At 41.7% G+C, this 24,698-nt stretch overlaps 1 protein-coding gene across 1 annotated transcript in view; it reads right to left on the bottom strand.

Annotated features, from left to right (window-relative positions):
* SH3RF2 (SH3 domain containing ring finger 2) overlaps positions 1–24,698 on the bottom strand; it is a 103,061-nt gene that overhangs the window by 36,430 nt on the left and 41,933 nt on the right. Inside the window, exons 3-5 of the mRNA XM_075996169.1 lie at positions 21,032–21,301; positions 17,040–17,135; positions 7,890–8,204 (exon numbers count right to left, since the gene is read on the bottom strand). Coding sequence (XP_075852284.1) covers positions 7,890–8,204; positions 17,040–17,135; positions 21,032–21,301 — 681 coding nt within the window. The remainder of the gene's footprint in view (positions 1–7,889; positions 8,205–17,039; positions 17,136–21,031; positions 21,302–24,698) is intronic.

Raw genomic sequence — 24,698 nt, 5'->3', positions numbered from 1 at the left:
AAATTTTTGCACCATGAAGAAAGTAAAAAGGCCACCCACAGAATGGAAAGGAAATTCGCAAGTCATATATCTGATAAGGGACTTGAATACTAGAATATGTAAAAAATTCTTACATCATACATCAATAATAAAAAACCCAATTAAACAATGGGCAAAGGATATGAATAGAGAGTTCTCCAAAGAACACGTGCCTAATAAACACATGAACAGATGCGCAACATTATTATCCATCAAATTAAATGCAAATTAAAACCACAATGATATACCACTTTACACCCAATTGATGCCTACAGTAAAGACAGACAATAAAAGAAGTGTTAGTAAAATGTGGAGAAATTGGAACCCACGCACACTGTTGGTGGGAATGTAAAAGGGTGCAACCACTTTGGAAAATAGCTGGCAATTCCTTAAACAGTTAAACGAAAAGTTACTATATGATCTAGCAATTCCACTCCTAGGTATATAATTATATGAAAACATATGTCTACACAAAAACGTGTATACGAATGTTCATAGCAATATTATTCATAATAGCCAAAAAGTACAAACAACTCAAATGTCCAACATCTGATCAATGGATAAATACTATCCACACAACAGAATTGTGATATATCCACACAACAGAATATTTGGCCGTAAAAAGGAATGAAGTACCACTACCTGCCACAACATGGTCCAATCTTGAAATGTTATGCTAGATGAAAGAAGCCAGCCTCAAAGACCAAATATTGTGTGTGCCCATTTATATAAAATGTCCAAAATAGGCAAATCTACAGAGACAGAAAGTAAACTAACGGTTGCTTAGGGCTGGGGTTGGGGGGAAATGGGGTCTTGGTCGGGGGTGATGGTAGAGAGGTGCAGGGTTTCTTTTTAAAGTCATGAAAATGTTTAAAACTGACTACGGTGATGGATGCTCAATTCTGTGAATATATTGAAAGCCATTAAATTGCACACTTAAACAAAACAAAACAAGAAGTACTTAGCACTGTATATAAAATATTCTTGCCAAAAAATTGAGCCTGAGGCTGATCAAGTTTCTAGATCCAACTATTAGATGCCAGTTTACAGAAAGTATGGGGGGGAGGGGGAGAGGAATGTATTAAACAACACTGCAGAGACACAACCAGTAATATCCAGAATATGGAAAATACAAAAGGACAAATACTTTTTAAAAATATATATATATACGTGACACAGGACAAGAGAGAGCGAGAGAGAGAGAGAGAGAGAGAGAGAGAGAGAGAGAGAAGACAGAGGGGAGATAACTAGGTAGCTATGGGGAGGGAAGGTATACGTGTAGAATAAAAGAAATGTAAAAGACACATTAACCCAATGCAAGATGTTTACCTCATTTGGTTCTTATTTGAACAAATCAACACTAAAGAAATTTATAAAGCAAACATGGAAATTCGAACACTGAATATTTAATGTTTTAAAAAAATGAGCATTCATTTTATAATGTATAGTAATGGTGTTATGGTTATGTTAAAAATATTATTAAAGAGACATTTATGAAATGGTTATGGATGAAATGATATGATGTCTAGGCTTTGTTTTAAAATAAATGCATACGGGGGCAGGTGAATGAGTGGGACTATATCTGAAATAAGATCGGCACATGCGTGGATAATTGCTGAGACTAGGTGATGTGCACATGAGGGTCCATTACACTATGATTCTAACTTTTATATATGTTTAAAGTTTTCCATTATAAAGAGTTCAAAAGGTCATACAGGATAGGGATTGAAGAGCAATCTAGCAACTGACTGCTAAGAAATTTTGACTGCTAAAAATTTAAAAAACAAGAACAATAATAAAAGTGGTAGCCAAGCACTTTGCGTACACTTTCGTTTTATTGATTTTCTCAACAGCTCTGTGAGGCAGGGGTTATTCCCATTTTATTTTATTTTATTGATGGGAAATGGAAGCTCAGAGTGGTTACTGATTCGGCCCAAGTCCCAAGATTGGGATGGGGACGAGGTAGCTGCTCTAGGGGGCTCCTGACAGGCCTTTATTCAGAGGGCCCTGGTGGAACAGAAGGAGCTGAAGGCCCTCTGGTCTTTTCTTGTTTTCTGAACCCCTGCTAAGGCATTAACTCATCATTTATGAGAAGTGTAACTGGCTTTCTTCAACCAGGGGTACATTCTTTTTCTTTTTTGTCTTTTCTTTTTTTTTTTTCTTTTAGAACCTACAGCGTATCTGGAACTTTTTTGTCTTTTCTGAGACAGAGTCTCACTTTGTTGCCCAGGCTAGAGTGAGTGCCATGGTGTAAGCCTAGCTCACAGCAACCTCAAACTCCTGGGCTCAAGCAATCCTACTGCCTCAGCCTCCCGAGTAGCTGGGACTACAGGCATGGGCCACCATGCCTGGCTAATTTGTTCTATATATATTAGTTGGCCAATTAATTTCTATTTATAGTAGAGACGGGGTCTCGCTCTTGCTCAGGCGGGTTTCGAACTCCTGAGCTCGAGCAATCCGCCTGCCTCGCCCCCAGAGTGCTAGGATTACAGGCGTGAGCCACCGCGCCCGGCCAGGGCTACATTCTTGAAAGTTTAACAAACATATTTCAAATCCCTATTAGGCCCCATAAAAGGGATCATGGGATCAGGTAACGATGACATGGAACAGGGTGGGTTGAGGGGCTGGTGGAACCGCCCCCTTTTTCTGCCCACACATCAATTATAAGTATGGATGTGTTGAGTGAAAATTGTAAAACAAAAGAAATTTATATTGGAGGATAGCAACATAAGAATATAAACATAGAATTAATTTATCTCTGTAAATTGCCTTCAAAGGAGGATTAGCTAAGAAACTTAAACATAAATTTGCATTAAGAGGGTGTCCAAAGGAAAGACATGATCTTAATACTAAGTAAGAGGGGAAAGGGCATTTATTGAAACCTTAAAATCTGTACGCCCATAATATGCCGAAATAAAAAAAAATAAATTAAAAAAAATACTAAGTAAAAACCATTTTTCATGGCATCCCTGAGTAACATAAAGTTGGGTTGGGAGACCCCTAAAAAGTCAGGGACAAAGGGGCCCCTGGAGGAGATCTGGACGCATAATAATTATCGCTCCTAGAAACTGTTTTTTTTTTTTTTCCCCAGACTATTTCAAACATGGGGTTAAAAGAAGAGTCAGTTTTACAGACCTCAGAATTCGCCAAGTTGCATGACAGATCATCTTCCCAGGAGCCCAGGAAAGATGCTTGGACTTGGCATTATCACCCTGGCCACGCCCAGGCTGGAGGGGGTAGGGAAAGGAGTCACATTCCTTACACTGACTTGAGTGACTGGCCTTTCTCCTTCTCCCTGATCTCTTTTGTTTTCTGGGTAATCAGAAAATGGGTTTTGGAAACTCAGCAGCAACATAAGTAAATAACACACCATCCCTGCCCTTAAGTACTTGTCAATCCAACGTGCGTGGTGGAAAGACATGTGTGTGTATATATAGATGTGGTATTTGTAGTACAAAGATGATGTTATATATTCTAACACATATGTGTTGTAACACAAGCATAAACAATGTGCTGTGAACACAGGGAAGAGATATTAATTCTGCAGGGGAGAGGTGGCAAGAGCTTCCTAGAAAAAATGGTATGCATACAGGGCCTTCGGGTAGAGATATGACTACAACAGGTGAACGCACCAAAAATACATTCCAGCAGGAATAGTGTTTATTTATTCAACAAACATTTGTTGGTTGCTCTGAATAATGCAGGCATTGTGCTGGGTACAAGGACAAAAAGCAAAGAGATGGCCTCATAGGCTGTGCTTAGGAATGTTGACTAGACCATTCCTAATGGAATGTTGACTAGACCACTACTGCAACTTCTGTGTGTGCTTGTGTGTGGGGGGGTGCTGGGTGCTGGAAGGTGACCTCTAGTCAGATCACAGAGGGTCTAGAATGCCATGCTAAGAACACATTTAGGGGAGAGAACATAGGTCTGTCCTCAGATCCTGGCTCTGTTTCTAGTTTTGAGACTTCGAGCAAATGACCTACTCTTTCTGCCCCGAAGTCTTCCCGTTTGGTAAAATGGGCATAACAATACCTGCTAGAACAGTTTTGAGGAGAGTCATAATGTTTGTAAATCATTTAGTATAATGGCTAGCTTTTTGTGGCCACTCAATAATGAGAACTATTGGTGGTTTGGGGAAGGGAAACGACTGAATGGATCTGGATTTTCAAGAGGTGATTATGGAACCCATGACTGGAGGAATGGATGGGGAGGAGGGGTTGGGCAGGGTGAGGGGTACTGACTGAGTATGAGCTTTGGGAGGCCGGCAAGGAGTTTTGGGGCAATAGTCTAAGCAAGAGATGAGGGCCCAAACTAAGGCAGTGGGATAGACTAGATCAAAGCAATACCTATTTAGGTGGCAAAACGAGCTTACTGACGAGCTGAATGTAGGAGGTGAGGGAAAGAGAGCTTCTAGTTTATAGCTATACTACCCTGGATGTGTGACAGAGGAGGAGGGGCCTGGGGAACAGGCAGGGGGATGAGAGAGGGGGAGGAGGAGGGGAGAAAGAGGAAGCTAAACCTCCTAGGCAAACAAGAACAAGTCAATCTTAGAATCACCAAGATTGGCCTTGCACTAGTAACTTCCCCCAAGGAGGCACTGCTGAAGGAATTCTTTCTAACTTGTGTCCTGTGCAGTTGACTGTCTTTCTCCTTCTAAGTCACTCCTCAGAGCAGACTTAGAAATAATCTCCCAGAGTCTCCCAAAGGCCAACTACATTGGACTCAATCCACCCACTCAATCTCCTCCCCTGCAGTTTTCCATGTAACTTACTCAGCGACTTCGGGTCTAATCCTAAATTGTTCTCAAGTACAATTGTCTGTAGTTACAGTACATCTTTGAGGTCACTTCCTGGTGCCCTACCCAGAAATGTCAGGTGGTTTCTCACAGTTGGAAAGACACAGTGACAAAGGGAAAACAAAATTCCTTGCTCTGTCTTCCCTTTCTGAGAAGGTAGCAATTGCTGCCCTTTGGGGTTTGAGATGTGAGGGACAATCTAAGACTTGTCTCTGTTACAGGAAGAGAACCAAGCAACAGCTTGTTCCTGGTGCTGTCAGCGCCACAGATGATCTTTGGACACAGTTGGTAGTTCAAACAGGAGCAAAGTAATAGTAAATGGAAGTCTTCTTCAGTTGCAAAAGACTTAGGACAGATTCTTTATGGAGGGGCGGGCGGGGAAGAGAATGCTGGAAGGCCTTAGAGTTGAAAAGGAGTCAAGTGAAGACAACCAAGAAAAGGGAGGCTGTAGACGTCCAGGATAAACTGAGTTGGCATAATGACAGCATAGCATAGTGCCAAGAACTTATGCCCTGGAATTAGACAATTCCAAATTCAATCCAGGTTCTTTACTAATTACATGAGCTCGGCCAAATGATTTTCTCTTTTGATGGGGGGCTTAATTACTTTGCTGTAAAGGGGTGATAATACCTCCCCTGCAAAGGCTCTTAACCACATTTTTAGGATGGATGGCAGGACATAAAAGATTGGCAGCAAAAGAAGACTTTGCTATCAGAAGATACCATCCTACCTATCTATCTGTCTGTCTAGCTGTCTATGTAACCTATCTGTCTAGATTTCCAACCATCCCTCCATCCATCTATCTCATATTAGTTTCAGTAAAGTTTGAGATTAATATTACTGTACTTGTAGTTTTGGTAGTAGAATTGCCAGTGCTCACGATGGTTATTAGCACATGGTAAGCACTCAGTAGATGTTTATTGGCTGAAGGAGTTACACTGGTCTGTGATCTTTCTATGGAAAACTAATTCCTCCTCCAGTCTTCCTTAAGTATATGTCACCATCATCTGCCCAGATATTTAAGTCAAAAGTCTTAATTCCTTGATTTATCGAGGTCCTACTATGGTCTAGGCACCCCGCGGTGCCTTGATAAACTAGACACAATCACAGTTCTCAAGGGTGCTGGAGAAAAAGGAAGGAGACCTTGTCATTTGTTCAACTTTCTGCTCATCTTTAGGGATAGCTCGTACGTGGGACACATTGAGTGTGCTTTGACAACACCTAGACACACATCTAGAAATACTCACACCCATCTAGATTGAGAAAGGGCTATCAATACTGCACAGTGTTTCCCTGGGTATAGGCTGTGTGAATGCCATACTTGGGAATTCTCACGATTTATGAAAACTAGGAAGGAATAATACTTGTTTTGAATCCTACTAGGATTCTCCCACTCCGGTCCGGCCTCTCTGTAGATGAGATCAATGAACCAGAAATAAGAATTGAAAAAGCACATGGAAAAGTGACTCTTGGCTAAATTTTTTGGGAAGCCAACTTGAGGCTGAGTAAGCTGGCTTATTTTCTATAGAGTGTGGGCTGTACTTTATATATATATATCTGTGTCTATATATAAAGAATGGTTTCGAAAAAATTGTGGTGACTCTTTGGCTTAATTGTGAGTCATAAGGCCCCCACTCGAGAGTGTGTACATGTGTGTGGTGTGTGTGTGTGTCTGTCTGTAGCGGAAGCAGAACTGTGAGCACAAAGCACGTATGTTTAAAAAAGTGTTTGGAATGCGTGTAGAAAGTTTTATGGTTTTTTTTTTTTTTTAATTCAAGGAGAGTGTATGTGAAGGAGAAAGTGTGTGTGTGTGTTTATGTGTGTGTGTGAGATGCAAGTGTTGAGCAGAATTAGTAATACGTGAGCAAGCAGCTTGTCAGAGATCCAGACAGTGGCGTAAGATAGAAAATGTTGTCGGAGGTGATTGTTTTCCTTTCAGAAGAGCGCGAAGGTCTTGGAGGAGCCCTTGACTTTCTCCTTCCTCCTTGTCTTGTTAAAAAGGGATTACAGTCCAATTAAGCCATTTAATCCCAAGGTAGAAATTCATGTTTAAAAACAAGATTTATGGCTTCTTAAGAAAAAAAAAAAACACCTGAGTGCAAGTTGAAGTTTGTCCTTTCAAGTTGCCACCTGCACGGTTCCAAAGCGTGTTTTCAGCTGAATACCCAACATGCAATTCTTCTTAATTACAATACTTTGTCTCCTCCCTGTGCTGCTTCGTCTTTCAAAGTACCCTTCAACCTAAGTGGCCACACGCTGTTAGAAATATCGTTTCTGGATTGTTACGACCGCTCCTTGGCTTATCAGTCTTCAGTGGCCAGGGTTAATAAGAACAGTATTAAGAGCTAATGCTTATCTGGTGCTTGGTGTGTGCCGGACATCATGATGCTAAGACTGTACATATGTCACGTTATTAGCTGCTCCATGTGTGAAAACATTCTGGGCTGGCTTCATGGGTTTGTGACATGTGTAGTCATATGAGTCCCCTTCACTTGGTCTAATGCTTTGTCCTTGCCATCTTGAAATACTTAATTATTTTTGAGCAATGGGATTTGCATTTCCATTTTGCACTGGGCTCCACAAATTACCTTTGTAGCCAGTCCTGAGAACACTCAATAACTCATAGTTTCTTTTTGTTTCTTTTGCTTTCTCTCCACATGATGCCTAATGTATGGTCAGAGAATGGGATAGTGAATCCCAAACTTGTGATGCTGAAATCCTTTCTGGAAAATGGGAGCCACCCTCTCTTTGGAGGGAAGTTCTCTAAGGGACAAGAACCATTGCATGACACTTAGCAAGGGGAAAGAAAAGTGTCTGTGAGAATTTGGGCAAGTTGTTTCACCCCTCTAAGCCTCAGTTTCCTCAACTGTAAAATGGGGATAACAGTAAGAACACCTAACTTGCAGGCTGTTCAAAGATGAAATGAAATCATGTATATAGAGCTCTGATGTGCAATACATACAACATTAGTTACTATTAGTGCACTGTGTGTATTAGCAAGTACTAAATATCAAGCATTGCTTGTGACATAGTGCAGATCACTTGCCCACCTCCAAGGTGCCCTTATCCCTACCTGTCCTGAAGAGCTGGCAGGGATGTCTGCTTTCTCCACATGCTGGCTGATCACAGAGGGGTTGCTGGAGCTGATGAGCACCGGGGTGCTGATCTCCACCATATGGCGCCCTGAGGGAGAATGGACCATCCGGTTGAGAGTGTTCAAGGCTGTTGTGATGGAGAACTGCCCGGGCCCCTTCCTCCTGGACCCTGGGCCCCTGCGGAGGGTGGGTGTGTTACTTCTGGAGGATGAGGACACCAGGGACAGATGTTTTGCGCGGGGTGACTGACGGCCTTTGTTCCTCTCTAGGAGGTGTCTTGCAGTGAGGTTTGGCTGAAAAGACAAAAGGTCCGATGTCAAGTTAGTCTTCCTGATCTACCGTGAGCAGCTAAGTCCTACCCAGGCTTGTCTGAAGCCAGGTCAGATGCCACCTCCTCCTCGGTCATTGGTTCAGGTGACCATACCCTGGTCATCATCATAACAGCTTCCATCTTTTATCAATAATGTCCCAGTTACTTTGCTCTATTGATACATTTCTCAAACTTGCCTGCCAAGTAGACATTACTTTTTTACTGAGGTACAAAGAATATAAAAATAAGCCATTGATGCTCTTTCCTGGTTGGGAGTATTCTTCCTTTACCCATTTCTCCCAGCCATGTCCAGCCCTTTTCACCCAGTGGCCCTCTCCCCTTGCCCGTTGGTCACTGCAGAATCTCCCGCTGGGCTCCAGCAGCATCTGGGCTTCCCTGTCATTGCATTTTCCACTCCATGCCATAAGCATTTGCTTGCCTTGCCCCCACTGGTCTGCTAGCCAGCTGAGGGGCAGGAACCTTCTACACGTTACTCTCTCCTGTATCCCAGAGCGGATGCCCAGTGAGAGTTTGTGGAATAATGGGTGAAGGAAGTTGCTCAAATGCACACATTTGACAAGCCAGGATGTAGATGCATTCAGGACCCAGATCCCTTATGCTAAAACTGTCTTTTACTACCGTGTTTCCCCGAAAATAAGCCCTACCCATAAAATAAGCCTTAGCAGGATTTCTAAGCATTTATGCCGTATAAGCCCTACCCCGAAAATAAGCCCTAGTGATGGGCGTGGCTACGCAGCGTGTCTGCACAACCCATGCATTTCGTCACGAAGCGGGAAAGAAGACGAGCAGCCCTTCTCATCTGGCCCATGAGAGCTCTATGGCTCGACATGAGAGATCGGGGCCAATGGTTCTAAAGGAAATAGAGTCGCAAGAAATTCCGGGTGGAATTCGGGGTTTGGAGAGTTAGGATGATGTTCCAGAAGAACATGACTTAACTCTATTTGAATAAATGTAGATTATTGTACAGTGCTTAAAAAAATAACACATCCCCTGAAAATAAGCCCGAGGGTGTCTCCTTGAGGAAAAATAAATATAAGACCCTGTCTTATTTTCGGGGAAACACGGTACTTCCTTTAAATACTTTCATCTCATCACCATTCTTCCTTGTTTTAGACCTCTTAGTCAGTGATGTGCCAGTAAATTAGGAAAGAGAAAGAAAGGAAGGACAGAGGGAGGGAGGGAAGGAAGGAAGGGAAAGAGAAATAAAGAAGAGAGAGAGAGAAAGAAAGAAAGAAAGACTGATTTGTAGAGTTTACTAATCTACCAATGGTTTACCAACTGGCTAGCAAAATTCTTGAAAATACAACAACCAGCTGTTGCCATGTAGCTCCAGCCAGCTAGAGCACAACCCTGTGTTACTGTCCTTCTTCCCCACTGAAATTCCCACGAGAAATAGCTTCCGAGTGCCCTACTCACTGAGGGCCCCTGTGGGTTCATTTCCTTTAGAAATCTGAAATATGTTGATGAAGCAAGGATTTGTGTGAATAACCCTACCATTTCAGGACGACTACTTAAATTTCGTTATTATAATTGTCACGTGTTGCCCTCTAGAACCACACGTCTCAGTCTGATTTAGAAATTCAACTCTAGAGGTAAAAGGGAAGTTGCCCACTTAAGAACTTTTACTGACAATGTCCAGAGTATTAAAATAGCTGAGATAGAAAAATTTAAAGATGTAATTCTTGGGCTGGGCCTGGTGGCTCACGTCTGTCATTCTAGCACTCTGGGAGGCCGAGGCGGGCGGATTGTTCAAGGTCAGGAGTTCAAAACCAGCCTGAGCAAGAGCGAGACCCTGTCTCTACTAAAATAGAAAGAAATTAATTGGCCAACTAATATATATATATAGAAAAAATGAGCCAGGCATAGTGGTGCATGCCTGTAGTCCCAGCTACTTGGGAGGCTGAGGCAGGAGAATTGCTTAAGCCCAGGAGTTTGAGGTTGCTGTGAGCTAGGCTGACGCCACGGCACTCACTCTAGAATGGGCAACAAAGCGAGACTGTCTCAAAAAATAAAGAAAGGAAGGAAGAAAGAAAGAAAGAAAGAAAGAAAGAAAGAAAGAAAGAAAGAAAGAAAGAAGGAAGGAAGGAAGGAAGGAAGGAAGGAAGGAAGGAAGGAAAGAAAGAAAGAAAGAAAGAAAGAAAGAAAGAAAGAAAGAAAGAAAGAAAGAAAGAAAGAAAGAAAGAAAGAAAGAGAAAGAAAGAAAGAAGTAATTCTTGCCTCAAGAAGCTTGTCATATTATGAAAAACTTATCAAGTAGGGGAGCAGGCATTGTTCCGTCCACTTTAAAGATGAGAAATCTGAGACCAGGACAGGGTGACTTATAAATGACAGAGCCAGTTAAACAAGAAAATATCAGGTAGTAGTAAGTGCTGAGATGTGATGCAGAGTGACGAGGGGAGTAGCTACCTTAGATTTGGGGGGAGGCAAGGAGACTCGCTGAGAAGGCAGCATTTATGCTGAGACAACAAATGACAAGAAGGAGCTAGCCACATGACACTGGGAGCAAGAACATGCCAGGCAGCGGGATTACAAACTAGTAGGAAAGTTCTAAAGAGGGAAAGAACTCAGTCTGTTTGAGAAAAAGGCAGAAGAAAGAAACCGAGAAGGCTGGAACAGAGCAGGTGAGGAGCAGGTGTTCAAAGGGGAGGTCACAGACAGGTGGGGCCAGACCTCCAAGGAACCAGGGGTGGGGTGTCTGTTTTATTCTAAATATAATAGGAAGCCTTTGGCGAGATTTAGGTAGAGGACTGATGTGATCTGAATTATGCTTTTGAAAGTTCCTGTTGCAGTTTGGCAATTTCTTACAAAGTCAAGCCCACGCTTAGCATCGGACCCAGCAATCCCATTCCTAGGTAATTACCCAAGAGGAATGAAAACTCACGTTCCCTCAGACACTGGGATGCACATGTTTATAGCAGCTTTGTACATCATTGCCAACAAACAACTCTAACATCTTTCAACTGGTGAATGAATAAACAAACTCTTCTATATCCATACAATGAAATACTACTCAACAATAAAAAGGGATGAACTACTGATATGCAAAACAACATGGATAATCTCAAATGCATTCTGCAAAATGAAAGAAGCCAGACTCAAAAAGCTACACTTTGTGTGATTCCATTTATATGACATTCTGGGAAAAGAAAACCATAGGAGCAGAAAACAAGATTGGTGGTTGCCAGGGCTTGGGAGTCAGGGAAGGGATCAACTACAAAGAGGGAGCATGAGGGATTTGGGGGGAAAGTGTTGGGACTATTCCATATCTTGATCGTGGTGTGGTTATACAATTGTACGAATTTATCAAAATTTATGGAACTGAACACCAAAAGGAGTAAAGTTTACTGTACGTAAATAAACAAATAAAAAGCTCCTTCTGGTGCCAGAATAAAAAGTTATTCTGGTGCCAGAATAAAAAGCAATTCTAAGTGCCAGAATAGCACGTAGTAGGGAGACCAATGAGGAAGTTATTGAAATTGTTTAGGCAGACTCTGATGGCAGCCTGGCCCAGGAACAATGCCTTATGCATCCCAGGGAACCTTTTCATCCATCGTTCACTCAATAAAAGGATAATGTACACTCTTTGAATCGAACGAGTAAAGCTCTTTATATAGCCATTCACGGCTTTAATGAAATAAATTAATTTTTTCTGCTTTGACCTAATTGTTCGGTCCCCACGTGAGTGCCACTGCCGGCTTTTCCAACGTCAGCGTTGACAAAGAGCCCCGTGAAACTCTGTATCTTCCCTGTCCTCTGCCAACATGATTAATAGCTCTGTGGGAAAAGAATCGCAGGTCTCTTAGATTTGCACCCGCTCGCTTGAAACAATATCTTTGAGGTTCACTGGGCTGAGCAAAGTTCATATAAGCCAGGCAGGCCCCATTGGAGAAGTCCTAACAAGAATGGGCATAAATTCAGCCTTTGCTTTACCACCTTTTTTTAATGCAGGTACAATTCAATAAATCAAATGATGCATTAACAAGAAAAATCCCGTTCATGCCCAAAACACCCCACGTCACCCTCGTAAGGAGGCCTTCCTTCCTTCCAATTACTTTGCATGGCACTGGTAATTAAAACTTATTTAAAGAGTTCTCAGCAAGTGCTAGTCTTAATGAAATGACTGAAGTCAAAATTTAAGTAGTGCTTTAAAAAGCTCAATTTAGATTTCAAGTAATTTTTGAGAACCGGTTTCCCAGATTAGAACCACCACTTGATTATCTTTTTCCCCTCCTAGCAATTAGGAGAACAAATGAAGCAATGGCTAGTTTAATGATAATCTTGAGGGTTCTTGTAATCATTAATTTTAGAGGTGAAGTGATAGGGAGAGTATCCAAATGAATAATCATTAAATGTAGAAGTTTTGGGGGAGAAGGGTTTCAGAAATGGGTAATAATAGGAGTGGTGCCTTCCCCCCATCCCCCAGAGCTATGAAGAAGCATCTCAAAAAATAATTCAGGAGACCATGCATAAATTTCTGCAAAAATGTAAGTACCTCCTATGTGTCCATTTAGGTGCTAATTGCAGCTGATCTCTGTCCTTGGAGAGTCAACCCTTGTCTCCCAATCATTGCAATTGTTCCTCGGCAAAGCTTGCTTGAACCAGCAAAGAGCTCCACACTGACCTAGGTACACAAATCAGAAAGTGGGGCTGTCCTTGATACTTCCTCTCCCCTATCCTGTCAATCTCCTCACTTCTGTCAATCTCCTAGTACTATGGATTCTACCTCCTGAAAGGTCTTTGAATCTACTTGTTTCCAATCTACTGGTCTAAGCCACAACCGTCTCCTAACTGGGCAACGCAGTAGCCTCCTAACTCATCTTTCTGTTTTCTCCTCCCTCCTCTTCAAATCATGCTTCCCTCTGTAGCCAGAGCAGCCTTTAAAAGGAATTCCAAATCTGACCCTGAAAACCTTTCAGTGGCTTCTATCCGCCTTTGCATCAACTCTAAACTCCCTATAATATGGCAGAGACAATGACACTCACCAAATATTCCACCTGTGCCCTTATACTTGAAGTCAGGTGGGGTTCTATGACTGGTCTAGGCCAATGGGGTGTGAGTGGGAGTGACTGACAATTGTCACTTCTGAGCTAAGGCGTTTATTCACTGATACACAACTCACTCTTCTCCACTCTTCTCCTACTGTGGAAACCAGGAAATCCACAGGTTCCAGACTGTGCAGCTACAAGGTGGCCCCGCCTGATTAGTCTGGGTGCCTGAGGGACTAGGTGAGCAGAGTCTCCCATCATCCTCTGCTGATCATGCAATGTGGGCGAGAAGTAACCTTTTCTTTGTTAAGTCACTGAGACTTTGGTGCTGCTTATTACTGCACAACCGAGCCCACTGTGACTACACAGGACAGTTTACAAAGCCCTCTGTGATCTGTCATCCATTTACTTGCCTGCCTTCATTTTTTTGTTACTCTCTGAGCTCCAGCTCTGACATCCTTTTTTTTTTTTTTTTTTTTTTTGAGACAGAGTCTCACTCCGTTGCCTGGGCTAGAGTGCTGTGGCGTCAGCCTAGCTCACAGCAACCTCAAACTCCTGAGCTCAAGCAATCCTTCTGCCTCAGCCTCCGGAGTAGCTGGGACTACAGGCATGCGCCACCATGCCTGGCTAATTTTTTTTCTATATATTTTTAGTTGGCCAATGAATTTCTTTCTATTTTTAGTAGAGATGGGGTCTCGCTCTTGCTCAGGCTGGTTTCGAACTCCTGACCTTGAGCAATCCTTCCGCCCTGGCCTCCCAGAGTGCTAGGATTACAGGCGTGAGCCACTGCGCCCGGTTTCTGGTATTCTTTTGGTCCCTTCGATACACCACACGTCCTCATCTTGCAGGACTTTTGCACGTGCTGCCTCCATTACCTAAAAGGCTCTTCCTTCCATACTTACCTATCTAACTCTAATCACCTGTCAGATCTTGGCATAAGTGGCATCTGCCTACCCCACTGCCCAGGTGGGTCTACTTCAGTCTTTGCATCCTTCATCATGTTGTGACTATAGAAATACTGTCTGACCTTACAGTTTCTGAGAGTAGGGGCTCACATCTGTTTTGTGTCTTTAGAACTTAGCACAGGACCTGGCATAGCATGCACTCAATGAAAAATTATTAATAGTCGAATGATTAAATATATATTTAGGATAGGATCACACTGAATGGTTTGCTTTCTAAATTTTTGCCTAGTAGTTCTGACTACCTTCCAAATCATTTTTCATTCATTCACTTGTTGAGCTTTTTTTTTTTTTTTTTTTTTTAACAGAGTACCTGTGCTGTGTTAGGCTAGCCCGTGAAGCATGATCAACACACCCATCAGGTGTTCACAGAGGAAGGGGACCACTAAGGTTTCAACCAGTAGCTGAAATTTTACGGATAAAGGGGGTTGCAAGCTGAGCCTTGTAAAATGAATGAAATTTGACAGGTAAAGAGAATTGGGTGGGTATACCAAGAAGGAGTCCCAGCAAGAGAAAAAGCATTAGGAACGAGACTATTGTGTAGTAGAGACAGTAAGATGACCTGCCAGCCCTTCTGGACCCTTCCTTCAACTATTCATTGCTTCAATACTGACTGAATAGAGGGTGGACAGAGGAGCTTGCTGTTAATAACTACAGTCACCCTACTCAGCTATCATATGGTAAATTTTATGTTATGTATTTTTTATCACAATAAAGAAATTAGTTGCACTATATGAAGCCAGGGAACCTTGAAAGCTATGCAAGGCTCTGAGTACACCATTCATCTCAGAACCTGCTTTAGCTCTTGGGATAGATGCAATGGTCCCTTTCCGTAATATCAAATATTAATACTTCCTTAATTATGCCTCTGTTCTGCTTTCACCCCACCGCCTTTTACTTCTTTCATGGCTCTCCACTGCCCATTTTTATTGGACTCGCTTTATGTGTGTACCCAATAAATGCAGTTAAACAAGGAAAACTCTCTTTTAAATTTTTAATGACTTGCTCCAGGCTAGGGTGAGGCTCATGGCTAGTGAGGGTAGGGACTATGAGTTACATTATCAGACTGAAGAAATAGATGGATAGCCTAGCACCGTTTGCTTTCATTCTTTTTTTTTTTTTGTGTAAGTAGCTTAAAAAAAAAAACCAGCAGTAATAAATATATGTTCATTTCAGAAGATTTAGAAAATACAAATTGGCAGAAGAAAATGAAAATCATCTGGAATCTCACCATCTTGTGATCACTACTGTTAATATTTTGGTACATATCCTTCTAGTCCTGTATCCATTTATACGTACAATATAAATAAAGCTAGCTTCATCTGATTGAACTTATTTTTTTTTTTTTATTGTGGTAAAAAACACATAGCATAAAATTTACCATATGAGAGAAGAGTAGAATCACTATGGTTAATAAAAATGTACTGTATATTTCAAATTGGCTAGAAGAGAGAACTTGAAATGTTTCCAACACATAGAAATGATAACTATTCAAGGTGATGGAAATATCCTGACCTGATCATTACACATTCTATGCACGTAACACAATATCGTATGTACCCCATAAATATGTAAAATATTACATGTCAATAAAACTGAAACATTAAAAAGATTACCATCTTAATCATTTTTTTATGTTATATACTTTCCCCAAACCCATCTTAACCATTTTTAAATATACAGTTCAGTAGCACTAAATATATTCACACTGTTATGAAACAGATCTCCAGAACTTTTTTATCCTGCAAATCTGGAACTGTATCCTCATTAACTGATTTATTTACTTAACAATAAATCATACATCTTTCCCTAATATCAAATACTTTATCATATTAAATATTATTCTTCAACATAATTTTTTTTTTTTTTTTTTTTGAGACAGAGTCTCACTTTGTTGCCCAGGCTAGAGTGAGTGCCGTGGCATCAGCCTAGCTCACAACAACGTCAAACTCCTGGGCTCAAGCGATCCTACTGCCTCAGCCTCCCGAGTAGCTGGGACTACAGGCATGCGCCACCATGCCTGACTAATTTTTTCTATATATGTTAGTTGGCCAATTAATTTCTTTCTGTTTATAGTAGAGACGGGGATCTCGCTCTTGCTCAGGCTGGTTTCAAACTCCTGACCTTGAGTGATCCTCCCGCCTCGGCCTCCCAGAGTGCTAGGATTATAGGTGTGAGCCACCTCGCCTGGCCTTCCAACATAATTTTTTTTATTTTTATTGTGCCTCAGTTACTTTCTTTTTTTTTTTTTATTTTAGCGTATTATGGAGGTACATGTGTTAAGGTTACATATATTGCCCATGCCCCCCTCCCCCCTCGAGTAAGAGCTTCAAGTGTGTCCACCCTCCAAACGTTGCACCTTTTACTCGTTGTGGTTGTATATACCCCTCCCCTCCAACATAATTTTTAATAGGTATATATTTTCCCATTACTACAACTTTTAAAAACGAAATCCTTATTATTGGATATTTAGATTATTACTAGTTTTTCTTCATTATACACAACCACCGTCATGCTATGGGAACATTTTTGCACATTTTGTACATATATCTTTGCATACATATTTAAATATTTCCTTACAATAAACTCTCGGATGTGGAATGGCTGACTCAAAGGAGGTGCACATTTCTAGGGTTTGTGATCTGAGTTCATTGCAGTTTGGATATGAGAGATTTTGCCAGTTTGCACTCGCATCGGCAGAATGGAAAATGCCCATATTCCCACACTCTTGCCAGAATTGGGTATTATGAACTGACATCTTTTCTTTAGAGATTTTAGTCAGTACATCACCGTGGCACGTGCATATTGCTGAGTGGGCGTGAATGAGCTGCATACTTGATACTCACGTACCTCTACAAACAGGATGGGGAAGATGCCTACTTTATCTCCTAACTTGCCTTCTGCCCAGTTCTCATCCACTCGGCTGAGCACAGTGATGATGTCGTCCTGAAAGACAAAGGCTCGTGGTCAGCATTTACTCTCAGCTCTCAGGTGGTAAAAGCTTTCAGTGGAGATCAGTTTGGAGTCCCAGATGCTATAAGGTGCGAGGAATGTAGCTCATGCATGATTTATTTAGGAAATCTCCCTGCTAAAATGAACTTTCTCCATGAAGGGTAGTATTTGGGTCACCAAGACCATAAGGGGAAAATAGAAATAATTTGGAGGATCAATGGAATCCGATAGGAAAACTTGGAAACGTTACTAATTTTTAATCGTTGGCAGGGTCCAAGCTTTTTATCTAAATTAATCTGACGGGGAAATCAAGATGGAAGCCATGGGGAGACACAACTTTGGCTTAGCAAAAAGAATGAATTTTATTCTCATTTTGAAGACTTTTTTTTTTTTTTTTTTTTTTTGAGACAGAGTCTCACTTTGTTGTCCAGGCTAGAGTGAGTGCCGTGGCGTCAGCCTAGCTCACAGCAACCTCAAACTCCTGGGCTTGAGTGATTCTTCTGCCTCAGCCTCCCGAGTAGCTGGGACTACAGGCATGCGCCACCATGCCCGGCTAATTTTTTATATATATATATCAGTTGGCCAATTAATTTCTTTCTATTTATAGTAGAGACGGGGTCTCGCTCTTGCTCAGGCTGGTTTTGAACTCCTGACCTTGAGCAATCCGCCCGCCTCGGCCTCCCAAGAGCTAGGATTACAGGCGTGAGCCACAGATTTTGAAGACTTTTTAGAGCGTATTCACTTTTTAATGTAGCAAACATAAAGCAGCTTTTGATTCACATTTTTCTTATTGCAAAAGGTTATATGTAAATTTGTAGAAATGTTAAAAAACACAGATAAGCAAAACAAGGACAAAATTCTACTGTAATATAGATACAACCACTATTAACAGCTTAACATACTTTTTCCCCATTCTTTTCTATCAAGATAGAAACATTTATACACATAAACATATGTATACATGTTTATACATATATATGCTTATGTGTATAAAAACAGATTTTTATAAATTGTCAAAAACATACACATGTACAAACAATAAAGTGCATAAATCTTAGATGTAAAGCTTAAGGAATATTTATATTTGACTATATCCATAAAACTCCCATCCAGATGAAGATCTAGAACATTTCCAGCACCCAGAAGTTCCATTTCCCACAACCTAGCAAGAGGTAACCACTATTCTGACTTCTAGCACTATACATTCATTTTGCCTATTTTTGTACTTCATACATCTGAAGTCATACAGAACATACTGATTTTTTTTTTTTACTTAACACCATGTCAGGAACATGGTGTTAAGTTTCCATGTCCATACTTGCTCATCAATCCAAACCTGTATATTCATCCACTAAAGACCTTCTGATTGGGCTGGGTGAGGTGGCTCATGCCTGTACTCCTAGCACTTTGGGAGGCTGAAGCAGAAAGATTGCTTGAGGCCAGGAGTTATGGACTAGCCTAAGCAAGATTGAGACTCCATCTCTACAAAAAAAATAGAAAAATTAGCTGGGTTTGGTGGAATGCACCCGTAGGCCCAGCTACTCAGGAGGTTGAGGCAGGAAATCGGATTGCTTGAGCCCAGGAGTTTAAGGTTGCAGTGAGCTATGATGACACCACTGCACCCTAGCCTGGGTGACAGGCTCAAAAAAAAAAAAAAAAAAAAGAAAAGATTTTCTGATCTCTCTGACCTATTCCATGTGCCTCAGTAATTTGGATTAATCCAAATCTAAATTCATCATGCGTTGTATCTTTTCTTAGCTTCCTCTTAATTCCTCTTAATTACATTCGCAATTACACATTTATAGGTTTATACTTACACATTTATAGGTTATTACAAATTCACAAGTACATGTTTATAGGCCGTTATTTCTTTAATGACTGTCCACCCTATGAGACCACAAGCTCCACGTGCACAGGGTCTCTGTGTGTTTTGTTTATCTCTGTTGTTCCCAGCACCTAACACAGTGGTTCCCCTTTAGTAGTCATCCAATAAATACTTCTTGAATGCATGCATGCGTGAACCAATACATGAACGTTTCAATAAATTGTACAATTTACCGAGATAGAAAGCACCAGGAAAAGGGCAGTTTTGGGAGGGAAGATCTTGAGTTTAATTTGGACATGTTCAGTTTAGGAAGGCCATGAGATTTCCTAGCGAGGTCCTAGCATTCTACAGCCTTCTAGAATGGGTCAAACCAGAAACCTCTCTTCTGATTTCTTTGTCACAATTTTTCATTTATGAGTGTGTTTCTTCTTCACAGACTGCCAGCTCCGTGAAGGTAAGGACAATGACTCATCACTTTGTCCCCAGCAGCCAGCTTGGCACATGGATGGGCACAAGGGACGAATGACCGTGGGGAGTAAGTGTCCCAGTTTGCAAATTCCCAGAGAGGGTCAGAGAAGCAGATAATGCTTCCTGCTTGCTTATGTCTTCCTCCTGCTACATCCCCAGAGCTCAGTGTCTAAGGCCTGGCACAAAGTAAATACTCAATAAATGTTTGTGGAATTGACTCGACCTTCCTTTAACGGCAGTCTGAGTCTAGACTTTGCTGTTCGGGCTATAGAATAACCTTCCTCAGGAAGGTCACTCAGACAGTGAGGTTATCTGCTGTGGGGAAAGCTGAAGTAAATGTCATTTTTGATAGTGGTAGCATAAAAACATTTTACAAAACAAAGACCTATGGCAGCAGTGCCACTTTTTGTACTTGGAGCTGGTCTACTTATAAGGCAAAGAATGAAAATGGCTCCAAACTTTGGTTTCTATGAGAGAATTTGAATGTTTAAGGAATAACAAATCCTGAATGCAGAGAGTTAAAGTAGCCTAGACTTCAGGGGACTTGTCATTACTTACGAATGGTGAAGACCATTCGATGGAAAAGAAAGGCAGAAAATATCGTAGGGTAATTGATGTGTTTGGAAAATATACCTTGTAAGAGGTTATTTTTGCATAGACGTATGATTATATTATTGTATATGTTTGGAGTGTTTTGAATGCTACGTTTAAAACAAAATAGAATGGTGTAAAGGAGTAGAATTAGGTGGCCGTAAGTTGGTCAGCAAGAATGCCATTACGCATAAATGACAAGGAGGCGGCAGCTGCAGTTTTGCATAGCACGTTATCAAACTGTTTGTGATTTTCTGCCCACATATCTGTTACTCCCATTACTGTGCTAGGACAGCAGGGACTGTGACTTGCTCACGCTCTGTCCCCAGGACCTGCAAAGAATAAGGGCTCAAAAGTGTGTGTAGGCCGGGCGCTGTGGCTCACGCCTGTAATCCTAGCTCTTGGGAGGCCGAGGTGGGCGGATTGCTCAAGGTCAGGAGTTCAAAACCAGCCTGAGCAAGAGCAAGACCCCGTCTCTACTATAAATAGAAAGAAATTAATTGGCCAACTAATATATATAAAAAATTAGCCGGTCATGGTGGCGCATGCCTGTAGTCCCAGCTACTCGGGAGGCTGAGGCAGAAGGATCGCTGGAGCCCAGGAGTTTGAGGTTGCTGTGAGCTAGGCTGACACCACGGCACTCACTCTAGCCTGGACAACAAAGCGAGACTCTGTCTCAAAAAAAAAAAAAAAAAAAAGTGTGTGTAGAATGAATGAATGTGTGGATGTGTATTTTTGTAATTGCAATCGAAAAAGCCTTAAAGACTGCTATCAAACTCTTCTTAGATTTCTCTAGAGATTTCACTCCCATGTAATTTGAATCATAGACACACACCGCAATATATGCACACATTTGCATATACATACACATACATATATAGATTTATATATAAAATATATATAATTTTTTTTAAAAAAAATCAGCAAACATTAAACAAATGACTCCAGGTTCTGCCATAGTGTCTAGGTGGTCCCCGGAGACCTTGGTGGCTGACCAGAGTCTTACCTTGAGGAAGGTGAGGCAATCGTGGTTCTCACTCTTGCCCTTGTCTCGTAGGTCGAAGTTGTACAGGGCCCTGCAGAGCGGGGGTGGCGGGGGCAGCTGCTTGATGACTTCCACGGAGCTGGCTGGGAAGATCCCACTGACGCCGTTGATCTCCCCCTGGTACCAGTTCTCATCCAGCTGTCTCCGGAGGAGGATCACATCTCCCTTATTAAACCTCAGGTCGCCAGGCTTCTGCCCTCGGTAGTTGCATAAGGCCTTGGCTCGAGGCACCTGCAGCGACACAGAACAATACACTATGTACTTAGCTTAGAGGCTGGAAGGGGAGAGGGTATAATGTTAATAACTATATACGGAGCACTTCCTATGTGCTAAGCGTGCGTGTGCATCATCTCATTTAATCTGGGTAGCCCTTTGAAATAGACACGCATTATGCCCATTTATAAGATAGGGCGACTGAGGCACAGAGGGGTAGTAACTTGAGTGAGGTGACACAGCTGGGGAATGGCAGTTATGAACTCTGAACTCAGGCTACCTTCTTCTAAAGCCCTTGTTCTTTTTTTTAATTTTATAATATTAAGGGGGTAAAATGTTTTGTTACATGGATACCTTTTATAATGCTCAAGTCTGGGCATTTAAGCGTGCCCATCACCCAAATTGTGCTCATTGTACCCGATAGGTAAGTTTTTAGCCACCTCCCTCCCTCCTTTTTGATTTCCAAGGACCTTTACATCTCTTTGTGCCCGTGGGTGCCTATTGATCAGTACAGTCCTTGTTCTTAATCACTATGGCAGGAACAGGGTTTTGAACTTGACTCTACAACTGTGTGAACTTGTGTGAGTCAATGACTCTTCCTGGTTTGAATTCTGGCTCTACCTCTTGCCACTTGTATGATCATGGTGAAGCTATTTCATCTTTGTTAAACTGTATTCATTATAAAATGGGGTATTAATAGAATGCCTATCTCATTAGGGCCGTTGTGAGGAATAAATAATATTTATAATGCATTTAGCGTCTCGCCTAGCACATAGTATATGCTCAATAAAGCACATTCTTTATTCTCATCATTTACAGTGGAGGGCTGGTGATATCTACCTACTCCTCAGTATGGATGGGAAGGAAATTGAGGTGAAAACCACCTGAAAATAGAAAGTGCTGTATAAGAGTGATGCAACATTATTTGTCTTCAGCCTTCTGTAGAAAGTGTAAACCTCATGAGTGTTTGGATCATTAAGAAGCTCAACTGCGACAAAGAAACAATCAGAAATCAATCATCAGTTAAAAAAAATAGCTCGGGGAATCATCATTTGTCAAATCAGTTGTCTGTCTAAATAATTATTTCAGTTAGATGCATTTTTTTTTTTTTCCTAATTGAAACTGGTTTCTCCACACAGAAATGCGTTTACTCCGGTTTTGCTTGAAGTCAGCTTGGCAAACTGAAACTTCTAACAGCTTAGGTTTAATAGAAAGCCGTTTAGTCACCTGAAGTTGTATTTTATTTTGTGCTTCTCTGAGCAGTGGGGTGCGGTCGTCTTTTCGCACCGTGGCAGTCTTGCTATTCGTAATGGAGTGTTGGGGGGCATTAATCCAGGTCTTCAAGAATCTCCCAAGTCTGCAGTGTTCATTTGAAAAAAGAATTGCAAGCAGCTTAGGGCTAGAGACAAGACCTGACATCACTTTGCTGATGGGATGGTAGAAGTGTTCTTTTCTCCTGGTCCCTGGAGGCAGTTAGGAGAGCCCAGGAATTAGAAAACCACAGGAACACAGCTCATCCCCAAGAAACTAGGGGACAAGTGAGCAAAGACGTGTGTACCATGGGGCTAACACCATGTTGTGTGTATAAACAGGAAACTGGTGTAATAAATTATGATACACTCATGCGACGAAAAACTCTGCAGTCATTAAAATTGATGATGTTGATCTATAATTAATAACACTGAGTATTACTGATAACATACTGTTAAGTGTAATAGAAAAGGTTAAGAACGGTTATGTAGGCTAGATTTTCATTGTAAATTCATATGTATATTTTCACTTGGGGGAGAGGCTTGATGACGGTACACCAGCACTTTAGGAGTGCTCATTTCTTTTTTTTCTTTTGAGACAAGAGTCTCACTTTGTTGCCCAGGCTAGAGTGAGTGCCGTGGCGTCAGCCTAGCTCACAGCAACCTCAGACTCCTGGGCTCAAGCGATCCTCCTGCCTCAGCCTCCCAAGTAGCTGGGACTACAGGCATGTGCCACTATGCCCGGCTAATTTTTTCTCTATATATATTAGTTGGCCAATTAGTTTCTTTCTATTTATAGTAGAGACGGGGTCTCGCTCTTGCTCAGGCTGGTTTCGAACTCTTGACCTTGAGCGATCCACCCGCCTTGGCTTCCCAGAGTGCTAGGATTACAGGCATGAGCCACCGCGCCTGGCCTGGAGTGCTCATTTCTAAGAAGTGAGATTTTCAAATATTAAAAATTTTTTTCCTAAGTACTTAGCTGTGTTTTCTAACTTTTCTACAATGAAATAATGGTATTGCTTATTAAAATCACTTAGTGAGGAGAAAGTGAATGAAGCTGGGGGATGAGGAGTGAAAGGTATGGGAGAAATTTAGGGAGAAAATAAGCCAAGCTGAGTATGATAAACAAACCACGCAGCTACCATTTTGGGGGAAGATTTTCCTTACCTGAGAAATAAGCAGACAGAAGCAGGATGGCAGCAGAGGATTTCTGGGGAATGACCCAAATCTGCTAGATTCCTAGGGTAGGATACATTAGGGAACAATAGTTGTCCCTCCAAATTCCTTCTCTCTACTTGTCCATTTTGTGATACAAACCATGTTTTTTTTTTTTTTTTTGGTACATGACTACCTGGAATACTGATCACATTTTCCAGCCTCCCTAGCAGCTAAGTTCTGGCCAGTGGGGTGTGAGCTACTTTTAAGAAGTATTAGTACTGGCCGGGCGCGGTGGCTCACGCATGTAATCCTAGCACTCTGGGAGGCTGAGGCGGGCGGATTGCTCAAGGTCAGGAGTTCGAAACCAGCCTGAGCAAAAGTGAGACCCTGTCTCTACTAAAGTTAGAAAGAAATTAATTGGCCAACTAAAAATATATATAAAAAAAATTAGCCGGGCATGGTGGCGCATGCCTGTAGTCCCAGCTACTCGGGAGGCTGAGGCAGGAGGATTGCTTGAGCCCAGGAGTTTGAGGTTGCTGTGAGCTAGGCTGACGTCACGGCACTTTAACCCAGGCAACAACACAGTGAGACTCTGTCTCAAAAAAAAAAAAAAAAAGAAGAAGTGTTGATACCGAGAGACTGATTTTGTTTTCTTTCCTCCATCTTTGCCATGTGGACCTCGGATACGGTCCCTCGGCTCTGGCTGCCATCCTGAACACTGGGGACGAGGGCCACACCTAAACAGGGAGGGCAGGAGCCCGGGTGCAGAGCTGCCACACCCATCCCGGACCCTGTCACTTCCAGACTTTTGTCTGAGAGCAAACTAAACTTCCATCCTGCTTAATGCATTGTCCTTTCGGATTTATGAAAAGAAAAGAAGAAAAAAAAAAAAAGAATCCGAGCCTCTTTGGCTTTGCATAATAATGAGGATATCGACAGCTAACATTTATGGAGTGTTTCTTCCCAAGCATCAGTGACTGTGCTAAGCACCACACAATACACTTTAT

The sequence above is a fragment of the Microcebus murinus genome, chromosome 21 (genome assembly GCF_040939455.1).
Source record: "Microcebus murinus isolate Inina chromosome 21, M.murinus_Inina_mat1.0, whole genome shotgun sequence".
In the NCBI taxonomy this organism is placed as follows: Eukaryota; Metazoa; Chordata; class Mammalia; order Primates; family Cheirogaleidae; genus Microcebus; species Microcebus murinus.
The sequence above is the reverse complement of the archived record's forward strand: the minus strand, read 5'-3'. Positions and strand labels throughout refer to the sequence as shown.